This window comes from Plectropomus leopardus, chromosome 1, assembly GCF_008729295.1.
Source record: "Plectropomus leopardus isolate mb chromosome 1, YSFRI_Pleo_2.0, whole genome shotgun sequence".
Lineage (NCBI taxonomy): Eukaryota > Metazoa > Chordata > Actinopteri > Perciformes > Serranidae > Plectropomus > Plectropomus leopardus.
The window spans coordinates 36,311,630-36,333,902 of record NC_056463.1 but is presented as its reverse complement, the minus strand read 5'-3'; the positions used below and the strand labels follow the sequence as shown (position 1 = coordinate 36,333,902).

Here is a 22,273-nt window from a genome sequence, read left to right as displayed (position 1 = left end):
CATGTACTGGAGAAAGTGTTGGGAAGGTTACTTTTGAAATGTAATAGCTTACAGGTGACTAGTTATTCTGTTAAAAATGCAAAAAGTAAAGCAACTACATTAACTATGTCATCAAAGTTATACATATATATGTATATATACATGTGCTTTACCTTTTGATGACTTTTCTAACATATGTTTTAAACTGGGCAGTAAAGCACAAAAATGTCTACAATAGGCCAACATTTTTTTTAGAAACTGTAATTTAATATATGTGTGTGTATATACATATATATATACACACACACACACACACACACACACGTATATATACATGTGCTTTAACTTTGTTTCTTTATCTTTTTTCATTGTTAATTTAAGACTTGACACTTTAATTGATGGAGGTCTAGGTGATCATCAGTCAAATCAATCTTTGTAGTCCTTTGACTGGATGATTATCTATCAATCTATATCCATCTATCCATATTCATAGATATATATATATATATAGATATATATATATATAATATATATTTTTTTTTTTTTTTTTTTTTTTTTTTTCCGTGATTCTGCCCATATTGTAATCTGATAAATATTTCAGCAGTAAGGGAGACAGTGTGCGGTAATTTTTGTTATTGTTTTCAACATTGCACCTTCATCTGACGCACCTGTTACACATTCAGGTGCACAGAAATATTGTTTTTAAAAATTAACAGCTGGCAGACATTTCTATTAAACTTAGACAATTATGCAATTATATGAGTGAGTGGCACCTGCCCCATTAGTGTGCATACATACATATGTATGCTGTTTGTGATGATACTGATCTCATTACTGCTGGTGGTGATATTGGAAAGCCGAGTTTGGTGAATTTGTAGTTGCAGAGGCAGTTACGTTTGGCTGTTTGCCTTTAATTTGATCTTCCACTTTACACCTGGCTCTGTTAGTTCACCCCAAAACATGGCTTTGATCAAATGTGTGACTCAGCTTTAATATAGTCCTGCGCAGCAAAAAAGCATATCAGCGCTGGTCGTCTTTTTATAGAACATGCATTTATCCCAGATTGTCCAATTTACCATTTGAAACCCCAAAAACATTAAAACCCAGTCCAGATCAGCTCCAAAAGTGCCAGTGGTTACTCTTTTCTCTTGAAATTAAGCAGTCACTGCTGCAGTGTTCAATGCTGTTGCAAGCACTAATTTAGCAAGAAGAACCTGTCAAAGCTTCTTTTGCATCCCATGAAAGTGTCATAAAATATGAGAATCCATGCTCCTCTCCCAATCTCCTTCTTTGCACAGAGAGTGCAAAAATGTCATTTTTAGTTTCCAAGTATTTAGATGCAGAGTACATTTTACACCAGGTGTAAATTAAGTCTTAATCGCAATGCTAGCAAAGAGAGTGAGAAATTATCACTCGAGGGACAAAAGTAGTAGTGCTCCTCAAAGACTGAAGTGTTAAACATTGCCTATTTAGAGCAGTAAGCTTAAAATCTTTCAAACATAAACATTTCTTTTCTAAATACCAGTTATGTCAGGCAAGACTCCATTTTTGACTGGCAGGGGTGAAATTTATCACTTAGTCATAGGTTTATTTGAAGCAGAGCCAAAATTTTAAGCTTTAGAAGGCAGCAGGTTCACAAAAGGCTATCATACCTGGGGCCAGTGTTCATACAGAAACTGTTTGGGTTTTGTTGGGGTTGGGCTCCGATTGTCATGGTTGAGCATAGAGTCCTTGACTTTTTAAGTCCAACAGAGCAGTGGAAGGTTACTTGAAAGTCCTGACTTGAAGTCAGATTGGGCAGAAGTGGAAAGGTTTTCATTCAATTTCACCCTTGGACGACACGTATGTAATATTTGAAAGCACTTTGAGGTTTCAGTTAAAAGCGTAAAAAAGCATCTCTTACATGGCACAAGGGTACTGTGACTGTAGAAACCTGCTATTAATCCATTTATCAGCTAGAGTGCAGGCGTGAGTTGGATTTAGCATGAATGCTGGTGTGCTAATGCTTGTGTGGATATGTGTGTCATTGACACAGGTACAAGTGTGTTACCTTGCTGTCCACGATGAGGTTGCGGATGCAGCAGCGGTGAAGTGTTTGTGCTGAAGCGAGGGTAGATGTAGGGAATGTCCTCGTTCACGCCACCGAGCTGGAGCACCTGGCTCATGTTCAAGTGTCTAAAAAACACACACATATGGGAAATATTGCCAATCGGGGCTCATATTACACATAATACATGCACTGCCATATCTATATTATGTGGGTACTAACAACCTTATTCACAGCAGCCATTTTTGCTGGTCATAGTTGGAACAGCACAGGTGAAACTGTTAACATTAATAGTGGCTCAGTTCCATTTTGTGTGCCAATAAGCTATTCCAACGAGGCAGCAGGCACGATGCCAGGACCTTCCTTAAATGGAATGCAGCTAACATTAATGCTAATAAATACACATGTGCTTTTACTACAAGGACTGCTGTGAAAAAAGGTCTATTTTTTAGAAAGAATTGAAAATCCAAAGCTACGTCATGAAATTGTAGACACATAGGAACTAAAAAAAAAAAAAAAATCAATCAGACATTTTTTGGCATTCCTTTAGTTTCCAACCACCTCATTCTAATCAAGCCTTTTACCTTGGATAAACCAAACATGTCAGCCACAAACTAAAGCTGTTACAGCTGAACAAGCAGTAAACACAACACATTGTCATATTATTGCCTTATAAATTTTTGGGGGCAAATATGCTACTAGTAATCTAGTGATTATTGCCTTATAAATTTTTGGGGGCAAATATGCTACTAGCGATCTCTTAGACATCAAAAGTACTGATATGCACAGCTTTTTCTTAAAGTCCACAATACCATCAAAACTTAATAAAATCTCATATTCTAGAAATTTATTTATTATAAGCCCCATCAGTCAACGTATAGTTTATAACTAGTCAAGAGAATCCATCAGACACTTGACACTTATAATTCATTATAAGTCACATCTATGCTTTATGACTGTTGATGTAGTGTTTCATCAAGCATTATGTGCATTTATGAGTGTGTTCATAAAGCATTATGAATACATTAGAAAACACTATGAATGCCCTCATGATGCAATATAGATGTGGCGTTCATAGAAAGTGTTACCAAAAAAAACCATCAAATTCAGACGGGAAAACACCAGACTCCTACATGAACGTCCGGGGTTTGTTGCAACAATCCACCTATAGATGCCCTTTTGCTTTTCTTATTATACTTGACATATCATGCGGATGGGAAAGGTGGCTTTTTTTTTTTTTTTAAAGATATCTTTTGGGCTTTTGTTGCCTTTATTAGATATAGCGTGAACGGGGGGGGGGGGGGGGGGTGATGACATGCAGCAAAGGGCCAAGGCCAGACTCGAAACCCAGTACTGCTTGGGGAGAGGATACAACCGCTGTACATGGAGTTCCCACTCTACCAACTGAGCCAGGCACCCGGGAAAGATGGCTTTTGGTGTCTGGATCGTACAATAAAAGCACTGTCAAAGCTACAGTATTTGACGGCTTAGGAAGTGAACGGGCAGGATATATACACTGCGACATACTTCTAGTGGGTCATAAGTGATGAGGTATTACTTTTGTTTGAGCCAACACATTGTTTATAGGGAAAATCCCGCACTGTGTATTTTTAAGATATGCACTTTGGATTTTGTTTGTGCACAAAAACAGTTTGATTAAATATATTAATGATTTTAAACGTGGCCCCCCATACTGAATAACCTTGACACAGACATTCTCCTTCACATCCCAACTCATAAAATCACACTTGAAATATGTGTGTGTATGTGTGGATTCAGGTGTTTGTGTGTACCTGTCAGTGTTGGGTGTAACGCCCGTCACTTCACAGGAAGAGTGGTCCTCAGTGGTCAACCAGCTGCCTAGTCCTTCCATTTCCATCACAGCTGCCCCTGAACAGCGATCAAGGGTGAAACGCACTTCCTGGAGAAAACACACAAAAAAGTACATCCTGTATGAAACTAAAAATCTCAGAGAAACTCAATGAATGAATGTAGCCTCTGTTTCTCTGTATTTCCATAATGACATGCCTCCTGTTGCTCTCAAGTGTTTTTTTACCATGAACACTTAAGTGGGAGCTGCTTCTCTAACTCACTTTTCCTACATTAGTGCACATTACTCTGCTGCTATCTGCTATGTTTCCTGTTAATGCAAAAACAAGACGTCACATCTTGAACCAGCATATATTCCAATAATTGTGCAATTTGTGTATACGAGTAAAGAGAAAGGTGCTCAAGCAGGAGCCATGACAACCTATTTCCAAACAGCGAGAGCAATTTACTACAACAAGTAGTTCATTCTCATTAACAATTGTCCTACTAATAGAGACTTTGGCTAGAGAAGCAGGCAACATTAAAGTAACAATAAAAGAGGGATCAAACACACATATTCATCTGATCTTTTTGGACATAAGTTTAATTTTTGCTTTCTCATACAGTACATTACAGTTTTTTTTATTAGAAATTTGATCCACAGGTACCCTGACCGCCAAAATGACCAAAATGATATAATAATTAGTCTTTGTGTATTAGCATGTGTTTCTAACCATTACAACCATGACAAAACAAATCACTTCCGAGTTTATTTTTTCACATTGCTGATAAAAGCTTTCATACTTGTTAAAAAAAAATAATATTATATCTATCTATATATCTATATCTATATCTATATCTATATATTATATCTATATCTATATCTATATATATATACATATATATATTATAATATTTGTGCTGCAATATTTATGTCAGATATTTTAGGAGGAACGAATCCCCCCAAACCACCATTTTTAGCAATATATAGGGGTATTTAGTTGTGTTTTCAAGATTTGAGTTGAAAAATGAGTCACTATGCATAAAAATATGCATAGCGACTGCCCTCTAAAGGTTAAAACTTGGCTTTTGCAGTTGAGCTTTGCTAATGTCTGATCCTTATAGCAGGAGCCTGCTTTCATCACCAACCCTGTCGCTGCCCACTCATCAGCTACTTTGTGGGTTTTGGGAGGGGGGACAGGGAGGTGCTGTTGATTGAGAGTTAGCACAACTGGATGATGGGGCATGTCTAGGGCCGCCTACCAGCCTTGCCCAGTTTTGAGACTTCAAAAAAATTTAATTCTACAGAGGAGGCACTCAAGCCAAAAGTGGGGGGATTAGTTAGTCTTTCAAGTTGTAAGTGAGTTTAGGGCACAGAGTTAAAACCTAAAAAAAGTATACCAGTTTCTGAAACTAAAAAGTTGCTGTTCATACTTTGAATAATGCTTTGTAGACATAATAAATTAAAAATGGGCCAATAACATTCCTGTATTCTTATCCTATCTCTCGTGGATTTTCCATGACGTTTTATGAGTGTTTCAGTTCAGGTTAACCAAACTTTTCCAAGAGCTCCTTTCAACCTGATGAACACCACCTGTTCATGAGTAACTGCACATTCACAAGAATTGATCGCTGACATAATCAACCCCCTCCCCCACACACACACACAGAAAATCAGCCTGTTCGGCTCCGTTTCTGAGCAAGGTTTATTCAGAAAAATGTTACCCTTGAGTACAAATCTGGGTTTGGCAGCTAAAATTGTTATGGGAAGTGGTGTTTGAAACATTAAAAAAAAAAAAAAAAACAAACAAACCAACAAAAAAAGAATTACTGCCTGATGGTAAGATGCATCTAGTCAAGTTTCAGTTTACAGCCACATCCGTCCAGACTCTTATGTAGCCATGATAGTAGACAGTTCTTCAAATATAGATCTTGCTGCAAACAACAAACAAACAAATACAAATACATACAAATTCGAAAACTTGGATGTTTTACACACATCTTCAACCCAGCAATATTAATGATCTATACAATCAAAGCTTAAAATTGAACACCAGATTAGTGTCACCAATTAATGTTTGACTAAATGTCTCCCCTTCTGTTCCTGAGTTATGGTGTTGAATAACAACCCGAGAAATATGTTTTTGCAGTGAAGTTGACCTTTGAACTCAGGGATATAAAATGTCATCACTTCATTATTTTATACTGTTAGACATTTTTGTGCCCTTTGGGAAATTTTGATGTTATAAGCATGTGAATTCTTAAGTTACGGCCGAAACTGTGTTTTAGGAGGTCACCTTTGACCACCAAAATTAGTTCTTCCTTGAGTCCAAGTAAACGTTCGTGTCAAATTTGAAGAAATGCTTTGAAGGCATTGCTGAGACATCATGCTCACGAGAATAGCACGGACATATGAAAAAAAAACATTAGAAAAAGTAATTCAGACAGCAGTAATTTATATCCTGTTGTTGAAAAACTGACAAAAACATAAAATGTTTAGCATAATCAGTAGTAGTATTAGAGAGCAGTACTGTGACACAGTATAGACAGTATGCAATGTTACACTGTCGGGGACAACTGAGGATGTTCCCCTAGACAGCAACTTGCTTAAAGACCTTGAAACAGCTTTCGCAATGAGAGAATTTCCCTAACTGCTACTGAACTGTGTAATTTGCCACACCAATAAAACCATAGAATTAACATTAACTCTGGGGCACTTTTTAAAAAATCTTTAAACAGTGAAATGTAAGAGGAATATTCCCTACTCCAAGCTCTTAATTTTACTTTAAAACAAGCATCAACAGGGGCTTAATATGCCTGCAATATATACCTGCTGTGCCAGCTGATTGCTCAGTAGCATCAATTAGGTTGACGATGTCACATAAACAGTAGAGGTTTATAGGATTTAACATGCTCATACTGTATGCACTAAAAATGTCAGGTCTTTCCAAGTCTTGGGACCACAGGCTTGACATCTGCAACTGCATCAGTGTAAGTTATTCGAATACTGCACTGCATGCCATCCAGTTGTCGTACTGTACAGCAACTATTTCAGACAAAAACAAATGCTTTGGTTCACCAATATCTGATTCTTTGCTAAATTTTAGATATTGTTAGAAAACACTGCATATGGTTAGATGGCTAGATTTTTGGCTGATGAATCGTTATGTAAATCTACAGCTAGCAGCTCTGTCCTTGCTGCTTTTTATTTCACAGGGTCATACAATAGGGTGTCCCTGGGACGACATTTTTTTGTAGGCCAACCCAAAAGCTAATTATTATAGATAATAGAAAAAAAAAAAAAGACCCAACTCTTTCGTAAACAAACATTAATGATACTTACATGTTTTGTAAAGCAAGATAATCTTCACAAATGAACACCACTTTCAGGATTTTTGAAGCCTAAATGTAATCGGCATAAATAAAAAGTTAATGTTAGGCTATAACGAACTACACTCCAGTTGTGTCGCCACCGCTCAGAGGCTGTAGCGCAGTGTTTGGAGCAGTTTGATGTGAAACTTTCTGTAGTCTCATTTAGCCACTTTGTTAGCAACCGTCTTTTTTAAGACACATAAAAGACCGTTGTGAGACAGGTTAGCTTTGGGGCAGCTGTCTCAGAGGTAGAGCAGGTCTTCCTCTAATCTTCAGGTTGGAAGTTCAATCCCAAGCTCCTCTGGTCAACGCGTCGAAGTATTCTTGGGCAAGATACTGAGCCCCAAATTGCTCCTGATGGCTGTTCTATCAGTGTCAGTGTGTATGAATGGCACCTTGTACGGTAAGCCTTGGCCAACAGATTGTGACTGTGTGTGTTAAAGTGACTCGTAGTGTGAAAGCACTTTGAGTGGTCAAAATAACAAGTGCTATACAAATGCAGGTCCACAGGTGGGGCATTTACTGACATATTTTATGTCATATTATATTTTATGACAAAACATGAAAGTCTCTTAAGCTTGTGTTAACCACAGACCTTATTGACGGCTTCTAACCAAAAACCCATTCAAAAAAGCCATTGACTTAGAGACGAGGGAGCCTGAGGTGCTGAAATGCAAATCGGGACTCATCTGGATGCACATCTGCCATTCTGGACAAATGAACAGATTCACGTGATTGAGACAAGCATTGTTATGATGCAGAATAATCCCTGTTGCAATGACTAAAATGTCAATGAATTATTGTATTCATGCAATTATGAATAATGATGTCACATTAGCCAAAGTGTTGTTGCATTCATGCATTGGTTTGGCTGCCCTCATTCTCAATACTGAGCAAAAGCACGCTGTGTTTGTGCATGCGTCAGTGCAAAGCCAAACCTAAAGAAGTTATGTCCTTTCATGAAAAAGAAAGTGAATGAATAAAAAAAAGATCAACAAAACTGCTGCATTTCTGTCACAATGATCGCATGGTATTGAATGGAGCCGTTTGGTAAATAACACAGATTGTACACACATTTTAGTGGCAGACTAGTGGCGAGGCTAGGTTCCTGATGGCATTATTAAAATGATTAGACTGCACTTTAGGTGGTGTACACAGTGTCTTTTTGGAGGAGGGGTTGGGGAACATTAGGAGTCTTTGAGTAACCAGCTAAATGAAGCACATTTAAGTATGTCGTGAGTGTGATTATTGAGTTTAAGGTCCGAAAAAGGGTTTTGATGGGGCTGATATGAAAAGGCTTTTAGTTTGGCGGAGTGCTGACAAAATTCTGACTCAGTCCTATGCTTTTACTGAAGTGGCCCTTATCAATGTGGAGATGAGTTTTCCAGAACAGGGTTTAGGCAGTCCAGCTGCTCCAAGGTGTCGTAAGCTGGGAGTGAGACTGTAAAGCTTGAAGCTTTCAGACTGGGTTACATCAAAGACTCTAAAAATAGCATCAGCGACTGTCTTCTTGATATTTAAGAGGTGCAAGAGCTATAAGACAATGGTAATGTGTGAGTCCTTGGAGGTGAAGAGCTTTGCGTGCTCCCCAGTCAAATGAAGATTAGCTTAATTTCACTCTAATTTAATTCACCAGACAGAAGATAATGTCAAAGGAGGGCCATTGCAATAATTTGTCTCGCTCTCACTGCCATTGTCTTCCTTTGTACTTTACAGTTCAGTTACTTCTGCAATACTATATCACTAAGTAACACCTTACCCATATCGGTCCCTAATAACCATATCAGAGAGGTCTGGATGGAGCTAAATGGGTGATATTTGGTGTCTGTATCATGAAATGATATTTAAGCCTCAGCTGCAAAGTTAATATGGAGAGAAATGTGTTTATGTTCATAACAATGTCAGGAATAATTCATAGATTGTATCTAATGAGAACATTTAGACTGTGTGTTGTTTCTCGCATGAGGCCCATTGTGTGATATTTTCAAACAATTTTTTTCTTATTTTTGATATTATATTGTAATATATTATATTTTGTCTGTATTTTGTAAGTACCCATTGCTTTTTGGGATTCACTAATGTTTTCACTTGCTCATCTCTCATGTAAGAGAGCACTCCTACCAAGACAAGAGAAAAACATTGTGTGTTCAAGGTTCACAAATTGTTGTTGTAATGATCATATATAAAATGTCCGATGGTCCCAATCTATCAGCCAAACCAAGAAATCAGTTAACCTCTACCAACTACCTGTATCAATGTGTTTACTGTGGTGCTCTTAGAATTATGCAAAGAAAATGGCCAAACCTAGTTATATAAATGACATACAAAGTTTGAATGTGTAAAAGTGGCAAAATGCTGAACATAAAGATTGCCCAATGATAGGAAGTATAATTTCCAACATGCCATCTGCAGGATGTAAAACTAAACTAAAGCAGCAATCAGTTTCGTGCGTCTGATTAACTAAAGCAAAAATCCAAATCTTTGGCTAGGTCTGCACAAAGTATTATGAAATGTTGGGGTGTAATACTACCTCTTTATCTGTGCATCACTCTTTTTGGGATATCTTACAATAAGGTGAAAACTGGAATCATAACCAAGCAATGCATTTCTTGTAAAAGCAAGTTTTGACTCAGATTAAGAGGAATTGTGGCATCTAACATTGATCAAAAGTTACACTGCCTCTTTGTTTTTTTCTCAGTTGAGAGTAACATACAAAGCAGCAGTCACACTATATTCTTACATCTTGTATGATACCAAAGACACTGTTACATCCACTGTCAGTTTTTTCCAAAAGCAGGAGACAAAATCAGCATCTCAAGTTGACCCAAGTTGAAATGTCTTTTCCGAGACTGCAGTCAACAGACACGCCCTGACTGGATACAAATTTTCACTATGCATCTTTTAGCATGTAGACAAGCATGTATTCAAGAAGCATGCAAGTTGTGTGCAGCCAACCGTTTCCCAGTAAAAATGTAGCTGCCAAGGCAAGATTATTTCATAAGTACCTGCAAACTGCATAAGTTGATGTCAATCTGAGGCCAAAGGTGTGGGTGGATGTTCAGTAAACCATCACCAGTGCAGTTCAGCACTACAACCACAACACTGTGTTAGTGGTTTCACACCTTTCTTTTTATGCCTCATCCACAGACACGTTCAGCACTAGTGTCCTCTACTTTAAAAGAGATTATTTGTTTGAAAGTGCCTTTGTGCAATCTCAGAGGACATAAAGAAGGACTTAATAACAGCAGCTGAAATGCACCTGAACTCTCCCCAGTGACAGCTCAGAAATACACATTTTAATTTCTTTCCTTGTATAAGTAAGTGGCAGGTCTTAGCTAAATTAGGGCAAATAAGGTCATTCATCTGAATGATCCATTTAAATTGCAAGCCATATTACATCTGTTTAAAATAGTTTAATGCAGGAAAATGTTTGATATTGGTGACGGCATTAAGAGTGTGAAATTGAAAGAAAGAAAAAGAAAAACAACATGTTTCCACCTGCCAGTATAGCTCAGTGTGAAGACACTTTATACTCATCTGCTAAATAGCTTAATAAATGGTGGTATGTGTAAATTAGGTGAAGCGTCCTACCTTGCTGTTGCTGCGGACATCTAGCCGATGCCATCGTCTGTCTGCCACATTCACGTTGCCTGGCAACTGTAGCACCACTGTGCCAGAGCCATGGTTGATCTTTAAGGTGGGGGTCCCATCTATTAGCTCTGGATGGAGCGAGATGAAGAGATAGACAGGGAGGATTGGTGAGAGGTGAGGTTATTTTGAAATCATTAGACTTAAGAAATATTAAGTTTTGAGAGCTGCAATCAAAAGTTTTCATTTAAAGATGTTGACAACAAATATTTGGTGTCAGTATTCAAGACTCTGAAACAGCGCTAAAACCATCTTAAGTAACTAAAACATGCCAAAGACTAATTTAGTGTAAAAAACTTTTAACCCTTTAACCTTTAACAATCACACTAAGAAATACCTTTGCAAAAAAGTATACAACACAATAGACCATAGAATATGTTAACACATCATAACATCATGCATCATTTTTTAAGGAGAAAACCTCCAAAACATATACCTTGTATAATGCATGTAAAAAGTGCAAAGGTCTTTGTGATATAATAGAAATCTGAAAATTAAAGTAACCACATACAAAAAAATAAATAAAAATGAATAAACAAAAATGAAAAGGTACAAATTCAAATAAATCTAGTCAAATAAATCTTTAAAATAAAAATGTGGTAAAAAACAAATAGTCAATTTTACATGATAAAAATCTGAAAATAACTAATAACTTAATAAATTAAATAAATAAACAAACAAAATCAATTTAAAACATAAACAAATAAAAATAAATATAAATAATAATGAATCTTGTTAATCTTTTTAATCTTTTTAAAATGTATGGTAGAAAAAACAAAAGTAATAATAAAATTGAATAGAATTATAATACTAAAATCTATCCATGTAAAATGAAATTAGGTTTTGCCAAGTTTTTAATACAGCAATTTGATCACAAAAATAAACGTCAGCCGTGCGGTTACAATGCCTGTTAAAGGGTGCTGACAGTGTTTTAGATAACTTCGCAGATATTATCTCTGAATATTAACTTTAATGAGGATTATTGCACAGAGCTTGTGGTCAAGTCATCTTTTCTTCACATCTCATGGCAGTCAACAAACATCAGACACAAGTTATTACATTCTATTTTCTGACTTACTCAAATGGGAAATTAAAAGTTAATGAAGTGGTTAAGACTGCTTGTGGGCTCGGTACTGTGTAAGGAATTATGGGAAAGCATGTCTACCAATCAGCACTGGCAATCCATCACCATGCATGCTGAACTTCAAGAGTTCATGTGGACACATAACACTGAACACTTTGGATCGCTGTGTGTCTGCTTACAGTACAGTACAGTGTGGTGGCTGCAGTGACCTCTCGCTTTATGCTTGTCTTCAAAGAAAATCAGAACAGACTCATTGCTTTCTGAATGTCAGTTTCTTGACATAAATAAGTCTACTTTAAGTCCTCTAGTTGTTTCCACAGAATGGCCAAATATTCTCAAGGGACCTTTTTTACTAAGTCAAAAACATAAAACTGATTATAATATTTTTTTTTCTTCCTGTATGTTGGAGTTTACCAAGGTGAACGAGAGGGTAGCCTCCCTCCGACTTCGGGTGGGGGGACAGATCCTGACTGTTGTTTGTGCCTATGGTCCAAACGGCAGTGCAGAGTATCCACCCTTTTTGGAGTCCTTAGAGGGGGTGCTGGAGAGTGCTCCTTCTGGGGATTCCCTCGTTCTGCTGGGGGACTTCAACATTCACGTAAGCAACAACAGTGATATCTGGAGGGGCGTGATCGGAAGGAATGACCACCCCCGAAACTGAGTGGTGTTTTGTTAATGGACTTCTGTGCTCGCCACAGACTGTTCATAACAAACACTATAAGGGTAGGTCAAGCATAAGGGTGTCCGTATGTGCACTTGGCATCAGGACACCCTAGGCCGCAGTTCGATGACGGACTTTGTAGTCATGTCGTCGGACTTGCGGCCGCATGCCTTTGACACTCGGGTGAAGAGATGGGTAGAGCTGTCAACTGATCACCACCTGGTGGTTAGTTGGCTCCGATGGTGGGGGAGGATGGAGGTCAGACGTCGCAGACCCATTGTAAGGGTCCGCTGGGAACGTCTGGCAGAGTCTCCCGTCAGAAGGAGCTTCAACTCCCACCTCCAGGAGAGCTTCGACCATGTCCTGGGGGAGGCTGGGGACATTGAGTCCGAGTGGGCCATGTTCTGTGCCTCCATTGTTGTGGTGGCCGAGCGGCAACACCTGAACATTGGTGGACTCCGGCGGTGAGGGGTGCCGTCAAGCTGAAGAAGGAGTCCTATTGGGCCTTCTTGGCCTTTGGGACTCCAGAGGCAGCAGAAAGATATCAGCAGGCCAAGAGGAGTGCAAAATTGCATGGACATCGGGTGCAGTGCCTCTGGACTGGCAGACCGGGGTGGTGGTCCCTCTTTTTACGAAGGGGGATCGGAGAGTGTGTTCCAACTATAGGGGGATCACACTCCTCAGCCTCCCTGGGAAGGTCTATTCAGGGGTAATGAAGAGGAGTGTCCGCCGGATAGTCGAACCTCGGAATCAGGAGGAGCAATGCGGTTTTCGTCCTGGTCGTGGAACTGTGGACCAGCTCTGGACCCTTGGCAGGATCCTTAGGGGTGCATGGGAGTTTGCCCGCCACATGTGCTTTATGGACTTGGAGAAGGCATTCGACCATGTCCCTCGGGGAGTCCTGTGGGGGATTCTCCGAGAATATGGGGGTATCAGACCCCCTTGATACGAGCCTTCCGTTACCTGTATGACTGGTGCTAGAGCTTGGTCCGCATTGCCGGCAGTAAGTCGGACTCGTTACCGGTGAGGGTTGGACTCCGCCAGGGCTGCCCTTTGTCACTGATTCTGTTTGTAACTCTTATGGACAGATTTTCTAGGCGCAGCCAGGGTGTTGAGGGGGTCTGGTGTGGTGACCTCAGGAATCAGTCGCTGCTTTTCGCTGCAGATGATGTGGTCCTGTTTGCTTCATCAGGCCAAAGGCAACTTTCAGAGCTTAAAAATGAAGCCAATGCTGAATTGCCAAAAAGTGCAGTTCCTCCTATTGGCCACTAGAGGCTCGCTCCAGCAGCCAGTCAGTATTCCATAAACCCCCATGTTAAAATGTCCATCTTTACAGCAGAAAAAAACATGGTAACAGCCTGGTACAAAAAAACAGTTTTTGTCTCAATATTCAATTTGATCATTCCTTACATCTGTATGGGGGTACATTTCTGTACAACTCAATTGAATTTGATTAAGGCTTAAAGTTTTGCATAACCAATGGCGTGGCTGCTTTGAGTGACATGTGCGTTCCATCAGCTGACGAGTTTGAAAACCACTGTCAGTGTAGGTAGTGTAAATATGGCGTAATCCTAGATTCACAGAGTAGCCTGAGCCATAGCTGTCACCATTTTAGAGTTTGTTTTTTTTAAGTTCCTGAAAGTTGACTAACATTTTGGTTACCTTAAAAGACCCTCTAAGCAGTCGTGTATTCATATTTTTCAAAGTACATTTTGGTTCTATGGTTTTAAGCCCGTTTATTGCTAGTAAAAAACAGTCTTACCAAAGTTAATAGCTGTAAATACACTGTGCTGACTAAGCTAGCAGCTAGCATTAGGGTTATCTTCACACTCATGCTCAAATATGGTCACTAATGGCTCCATAAAATAAATGAATAAATAAGATGAAATAAAACAAAAAAACATGGGGATGGCCAAAATGATAAACTAAAAGCTTCGAATTGGTATACAATCTAATGCTAGCTACCTCAGTTATTTTATACAGTCTATGGTGCTGAAGTCTTTCCTATCATGACTCATGCAGTTGACCATTTCATTGAGCACTGCTCCCTCTTTTCATTTATCCACACTCTGTATTTCCTGTGGCAAATATGTGTATTTCTTATGGCAAAGCTTGAGACAACAGAGTGATGTTTTTCTATTCAATTCAGAGAGTATAGAAAAAGTTCAATTGTTGACTGCAGTGACTTCAAAAAAACATATTGTAATTATGTTGTTTTGAAATTATGGTTTATGTCAAGAGTGTGGTTTGTCTCTGTTGGCTGTATTCAATTAAAAATAATAATAGGCCGTCACCGTTCATGTCCAATAACTCATTCTTCCTAATTTTCCCTGCTGACACCCTGAAGCTACCCTCAGCACCCAGTGTGTAAATTAGGGATTCAGTTTCCACTAAACTATTTGAACTAATGTTTCATTTTGAGCGCTCCCGTTTGGTGCTTTGCTGGTTAACTCCTAGTCTTGAAAGCTGGAGCAGTTACAGTATATGATAGAATTATAATAACACCGAAACAAAACTCGAGTGTGAGTTCCGCTAACTTCTGCACTATGACATTTGTCTTCATGCTTGAGTCAGTAGAAGTTGGAAGTCAAAAGAAGCTGACAAGAATCATATTCCCTTCTTACTGCTGTTCACTCTGCTGTGTGTCTGACTTCAGCTGAGCTTTCGTCATCCCTCTTGCTGCATCTCTTGCAATGTCAGTCTGTCTATCAGAACTCTTTCATCTCTAGTCTCTCTCTTTTACCTCCTGCCTGGCTTCACTCTTTCATTAACTTTTTCACCGTAACTGACATTTTTACATTGGGCTGCTTTCAAATAACACTTTCGACTGACATTTTGCTTTTCACTGTGCCTTTGTGAGACCCGTTTTCTATCACGTATGGGATGCATAGATTCTTAATGTCTGTCTGCAGTAACAGTATCACCACCTTCTCAAATGATGTCATGTCGTAAATCTTCACCTTGAGCAAGAAGAAATTAGGTGTTGTTGAGTACATGAGATGCGGCTCTACTCTAATTGCCTTGTCAAGGCTGGGATGTGCCATTGTGATGAGTGCCCCATACTTCATTATGCTGCCTCATATACAAGTAAAAAAGAAAAGCCAAAGCCCTGGCTATGTAATTTTTTCAAGCCACAGTGACTGCAAGTTTGTTGTTAGCCTCTCTTTTCCTCTCAACTTTCCGTCAATTACCTGCAAGTTGATTTAGCCCACTCAGGCTGCAAGATGAGTTGCTGCTGCACTTCAGGAATGATCCAATTAATTTTAATACATTGGCTGAGGCCAGACAAGTGACCAAAACGAATAGAGCAAATTCAATATATCAGTTCAATCCAAAGCCTCCCTTCTTTGTTTAACTTGTACTTTATCGTCTTTAGGCTCTACCTCACACTTCGCACATTTCAGTGACCTCATTCACTCCTTGCTCTCATTTCCTGTCCTGTCTGGGACCCCTCATTTCTTTTCTTTTTTATCTGGCACATCTCTGTCTTTCAATCTCCATTCTTCATGCTACCCATTTCCATCCCTCAGGGAAATTTCCCTCTTTCTTGAACTCCAATGTGTGCTAATGGTATCACCCCAGAACCTCTCTTTGCGCCAGCACTGGTGCAGCAAGATATTTCAGAGCTGGCAGTTCACTTAGAGCCTCAAAGCACACCTGCGTAAGTCTTTACCTTTTCACAGATGAGCATACTTGTACACATGAAATGTGTGTAACGGCCCTGTGTATACTAGATATAGCTTTGTGCAAAAAAGTGCACACACACACATTCACACACCCAAAACCAGTTAAAAGGTAGATTGACCAACCAACCGTCTGGCACGGCTAAGGAGCCTTCTTGTCAAGACTGACGTGACATTTTCCCGTGAGATGAAGACTGACTTCACAGGTCTCAAAGGAGAGGAGGGGAGAAGTGAAGCAGTGAGGAGCGAGAGAAAAATCAGTGATGGGGGCAACATGGAGCTGTGAGAGTCAAAAGTAAGTCAGCAAAGGAAAAAAAAAAAGATGAGAAAATCGAGGAGAAAGGGACATGGGGAAAGTAAGAGTAGAGGAGGAGAAACAATAGTGAGGACTTAGAGAGGAGAGATTAGGAGCAAGTGTGATTGAGCATAAAGCTGGGATAAAGGCCAAGTTATGAAATGGCAGATGACAGGTGGGATGATGGACTATGAGGTAAATAAATGAAAAATGAACAATGCGGAGAAGACAAAAGGAAGCAACAGGAGGTGATGAGCAGAGAGGAACATGATGGATCAAACAGAGGACAAATAGGAAGCAGATGGAGGATGCAAAGAAAGAAGTTGGGGATAAGCTGAAGTCCTCATCAAAAGAGTCAGAATCAAGCGTTTTCTTTGATTTATTCATTTTTTAAATTATTTTTGTTAATGAGTGAAACAGGCTTGCAGCAATTAAAGTTGTTTGTACAAACACTATTATGAAGCAGAATTATTCATCAATGATGCCAACTAAAATCTGTTATGAAACAAGATTTTTTTTTTTACCAAGTGCTGTTTTTGTACCCTCCAAAAACTATGAGTTGTGGCACTGCAAGCCAGGGAGATCATGCCTGTCAGTTCTAATCAAATAAATTTCACTAAACAGCACTGTTATTTTAAACAACTTTAACCCTTCCTGTTTTCACTTCCAATTCTTTAATATAACAGCAGTCACAGTGGGCATTTTATTGCAACACAAGTTCGTTTATTTTTGATACTTTAACTACAACATACTGACAATATTCACATTTACTAAAGTAGGATTTTGAATGCACTATTGTTTAACCCTTTAAAACCTGGAGCAGAATCACTTTTCTTGTGCTGCTCTCAGATGCCTTTCACAAGTATTTAAACCTTTTGAATCCTAAGCAAATTGGTGTGATTTCTTTCAAAAACACGGGGAAAAGGCATTTAGCACCATGGTAAGCAATGTTTTACAAATTGCAAATTGAAAAACAAGGGGAAAACAAAATTTCAAATTATAATAATAATATATTTAAAATTACGTTTCTTTGTTTATTTTTTTGTATTAATTTTCAAGAAATGTTCACGTATTTTTTTTATCAATTTCTTGCAAATTTTGGGGTCATTTCTTCTTTTGTTGCTCATTGCATTCTTCCCATGTTTTTGAAAGGAATCAAGCTAATTTGCTCAGATTACTAAATTGTTAAATATTGACACTTGGTCAGTAACCCTTTTGTTGAAAAAGACAGAGGAAAACACATTTGTTTCAGATCAACCCAGAGGGGACACTAACAGATGAGCAGTTGCTGCCAGAGTAAAGATTTACCTGGAGTCAGTTTATTTGTGGCCGACAACTTCGCACAGGATTTGGGGCACCTGACACAGCACAGCAGCACCCCCCTGCTGTCCCGCAGTTAGCCTACTGATTTCAATTTGCAACTTTGCCGTACAGTCTGATATTGGTGATGTTTTTAAAGCTATGTAGGGTTATGCATAGAGTCTCAAATGCTCTCAAACGTCATCTGAATAGCGTTGTGAGGTTTCCCATCAAAGTGGAGCATGATAAGCACTCAAAATACTTTTTCCCAATTGCTGGAATCCCCAAACTGTGAAGAGTCATACACAGTAGGTATTCATGCGCATATTCAAGCCCCTGCTAGACATGAAGATCAGTTTGCGAACAGAGAGAATTACCATTCTCAAATCTACTTTTAGAAAAATGTCTCCCTTTTGTTTTGCCTATTCATCAAGTGGTGTTTTTGGACATTAAAAGTCATTTTGAATGCTTCTATTAAACATCACAAAAAAAAAAAAAATCCTGGGGTGATGTTGGCAACTGTTAAATTTTTATTACGGATTTAAACTGTACTGTAGTAAACAGCTTTGTTTTTTGTTTTTTTCTTATCTAAATAATCAGTAGGAGTTTAAGTTGTTAAATTGTTTAAGACAGTCTTGCAACTGTCAAACAATTTACTTGACAAAGGGAAAATAATATCTTAAAAGAACCCTTTATCACAAAATCTCAAGATGCTTTATGCAACTGATTTTTAAACATTTGTTTCAGATTGGAGTTTGGGATAAAGTTTAAGTGCTGCCATTACTGGGGATGCGCCATCTGATCTGTTGGATTGGTATCAGGCCTGATAGTGAACTTATTAAGTTGATCGAGTATCAGTCAGACATGATCGATCCCGATGAAATATTTTGGGTTTTTTTCTGTGCTCCAGTTATTGTGAGATCATTTGATGTGTTAAATCACAGCTGTCAGCTTTCACTTGCTGCATGTGCTTTACATCAAATGCATTTTAATGTTAAGGTATGGGAGCCCTAGTTTCATTGGCATTCAGCTAACATGACCAAAGGTTAACTGTGTTATGTTGTCCAGGGTATATTTTCTACTCTTTTGCTCAGACACTTGTTTGCAAACATTGCATGGATGGAGTTATGTTTGATCTAACTTTATGTATGAAAAATCTTAAGAGGAGAGCAGCTCAGAAAAATAAGACAAGACATTGCATCTTATCAACAACAAACATTCGTTAACTAGAGTTAAAAAAGAAAACCACTTCAGAGGAGCTCTGCAGGAATAGTCGAGCAGGGGGGAAAAGAGAAAAGTCAGATCCGCAAACGTAAAATGCTTAGATAAGGAGTAAAAGCATGTAATGAAGCTGAAAGACATCGTTCCTCTCAGCTGTCTGTTGACACACCAAAACAGCAAGCGCAGCATCGGCTTTGATCAATGTCCTTTACCTCAAATTCAGCGATGTGTGCAAGGTCTGTATTTATTCAAACCAATCAAGTCTGATAGAGAACTTAGGGGAGAAGAGAGAACTGGTATCAAATATGTGTTTACACAAGGCCTGAGTTTAAGGTTGGGTACAAAAACTTGTATGACTGGTGCCTATCAGATCGAATTATAAAAGATTTTGGTTCCAGACTGTGCGAAACAAGTGCACTGTTGTAAGAACAAAAAAAAAAAAAATGCGTATGAGGTAAGGAATATAAAGTTACACATAACAGTGCTTTGTTTGTACAGTTTAAGCTATTTGTTGTGAATGAATGCTCTAAATCCTCTTTATCCAAGCCAAGTTCCTGTGTCTTGCTTGCCCCCTGATCACTGAAATGGAAGGGGTTAGCCCCAAAATCAGCCTTCCACTGGAACACAGCCAGGCTCACTTTAAGATCCAGTAGTAAAATTAATCAAGATTTAGTGGCATCTAGTGGTGAGAGGTCTAACGTTGAGCCACATGATCTCTTCCTTTCCAAAAATACCGACCTGGTGATTTAAACCCATAAAAACACTGAATAAAGCAGTTTTACATAAAAAATCATTACTTTTTTTTTTTATACATTGCTCTCGTTGTGGAGGGACTCCTAACTGTTGTGCCTAACCCCAAATTGCAAATGTCCTGATCTAGAGCCAGTGTTGGGTTCATCCATTCTGGGCTACAGTAGAAACATGGTGGTGGTGGTGGTGGTGAAAAAAAAGAAAATCCTACAGCCTTATAGCAGCATAAAATCCTGCCTGTCAGCATCCCTATGGCTAGCATGAGAACTGCTGAACTTCTGTCTTGTTGCTTTGGTTAAGTTAAATAGAAGTAAAGTGAGTAAATGAGCTACACAGACACATACAAACAGAAATGGATAAATAAGAAAGAAAAAGAAAAGCTGAAAAGTTGAGCTGGGTGTGCAGCAGGCTGGCAGGCCAAAAGGGAACATCTTCATAGAAGCCAGCACGCCTTTTAAATGCTCTGGGTGTACCAGGGTTAGGACAAGACTTTGCTCTTAAAGGGCACATCCAAACGACCAGGCTTCTTTTCTGCTACTCATACGTAATTCATTACCTCCTACTCTAAGAACGACAAGGGGGAGAGAGGGAGAGAGAGAGAGAGAGAGAGAGTATGCTTTGTTTGCAAGGAGAGTTTCAACTCCAACAGAGTTTGGGGCTCTTAAATATGAAAAATGTCCTCTTCTGACCGCCTGAGGATACACAGGAGTCAAACCGAGAGCATATGGACTGCATAAACAGCATTACAAATCACACTGCAATACACATACACCCACCAATCACCCACACACACACACAAGCAGTCATATATACACTAATGCCCACAAAAGTCAGCCTGTGTACGAATCAGCAGGCGATGCAGCAAGTGCAGAGCAGTGAGCTTCTTGTATAAACGATCTGTCAGCTAGCTAGCCAGCCCCACAGCCGATGCATATTGGATCTCTGCAACCAGCAGCAGTTGCTATTTGAAAGCAGTTGCAGTGCTAAGCTGGGGGTTCTACTCCAAAACAACTCTGTGGAAACTGAACGTTATGCCAGAGTGAATCTCTGTGTTTCTGTGTGCTGTTACTTTCTAGATCGCTTTTCTTCCATTTTTATCTAACTACAGTGTTAAGAACACATTCCTGTTTCGTTCACAGGAAAGACTTGAAAAGCAAGTAAACATACACACACACACACGCACACGCACACACACACACACACACACACACACACACACACGCGCGCACACACACATACACTCGCCAATTCTTATCTGGCGTCGTACCGGCAAACTTTCTCCATTCTTCAAGGGTGTTGTAATTACACAAATTTAATTTGTCTTGTTAATTTGTCTATTGATTGGACAAGCACTGGCCTCTGGCTGGTAGTCTTTGCATGCATGTATGTGTGTGTGTGTGAGAGTAAGAGAGTCCTGTGTGTTTCATCAAGCACCTCAGAGCAGGTCGAATGCTTCCAGCCATGTTTGTCATTTATTGTTGATCTCGCTGGACACAAATCATTACCGTGACAATCACTCTTACTAATACTGAGGTCAAAGTGTGTCACTGCTGATCATGATGCTAAGTGAGCCAGTTACATAGTACGTCATACCAGGGGTATTGATAAAACTGTCTTTATCTGACAGTGAAAAGTACAAAGCTTGGGCAAATTATGTAATGCACCTTTCTTAATATGTGTTAACTTTATTCCAAACTAAAATTATCACCTAGTGATTGCATGCCTCCAGTCAATCAGTCAAGCTGCAGTTATACTTCACAGACATGTCTGTAAAAACATGGATACTTCACACACATCTTCCCAATGGCAGCAGAAAAGATCTATTAAATGAACTCTTGAGTTATGGTCAAATTTAAGGACATTCCCTCTAGGCATTGTTGAGATATTACATTTATGAGAATGAGACAGATGCAATGTCACAGTGACCTTGACCTTAAACCACCAAAATTTAATCAGTTCATCTCTGAGGACAAATGGACTTTGACTTTGCCCTAATAGAAAGAAATTCCCTCACAACTTTCTTGAGAGATTGCATTGACTAGAATGGCACAGACAAACGGACAACTGAAAAACATCCAAAATTGATTTACTGGTGTCTCCTGGAGCCAGCTGCACCAGCTGGTCTTAATTAAGCCTGGTCATAACTAAGTTGATCTTTGTTAAGACCAGTCTTTTAAACGGACTCTACATTTTCAAACTTCAAGTTTTCAGTCCTAATCTCAGCTACGCCCAGCCTTGATAATTCCCTGCAACTATGGCTGTTGTTGAGCAGAGCCTGTGTTGCTAGGATACATGAAAATACTCCCGCTGTCTTGCTAATGCATAGCTAATTATTTATCATTTGCTGCAACGTTATTTTTTAAAATCAGAGAAAAAGAAAAGCGACTTTCATGGACACAAAGATTTTATAGAGCTGTACAGGAAA

The 22,273-nt window shown here is 39.0% G+C and overlaps 1 protein-coding gene across 1 annotated transcript in view; it reads right to left on the bottom strand.

Annotated features, from left to right (window-relative positions):
* The window catches only part of si:ch211-186j3.6 (neural-cadherin), a 384,238-nt gene that overhangs the window by 75,286 nt on the left and 286,679 nt on the right, over positions 1-22,273 (bottom strand). The window contains 5 exon segments of the mRNA XM_042487073.1: positions 2,030-2,059; positions 2,062-2,087; positions 2,090-2,154; positions 3,820-3,947; positions 10,799-10,926. Of these exon segments, the coding sequence (XP_042343007.1) occupies positions 2,030-2,059; positions 2,062-2,087; positions 2,090-2,154; positions 3,820-3,947; positions 10,799-10,926 (377 nt within the window).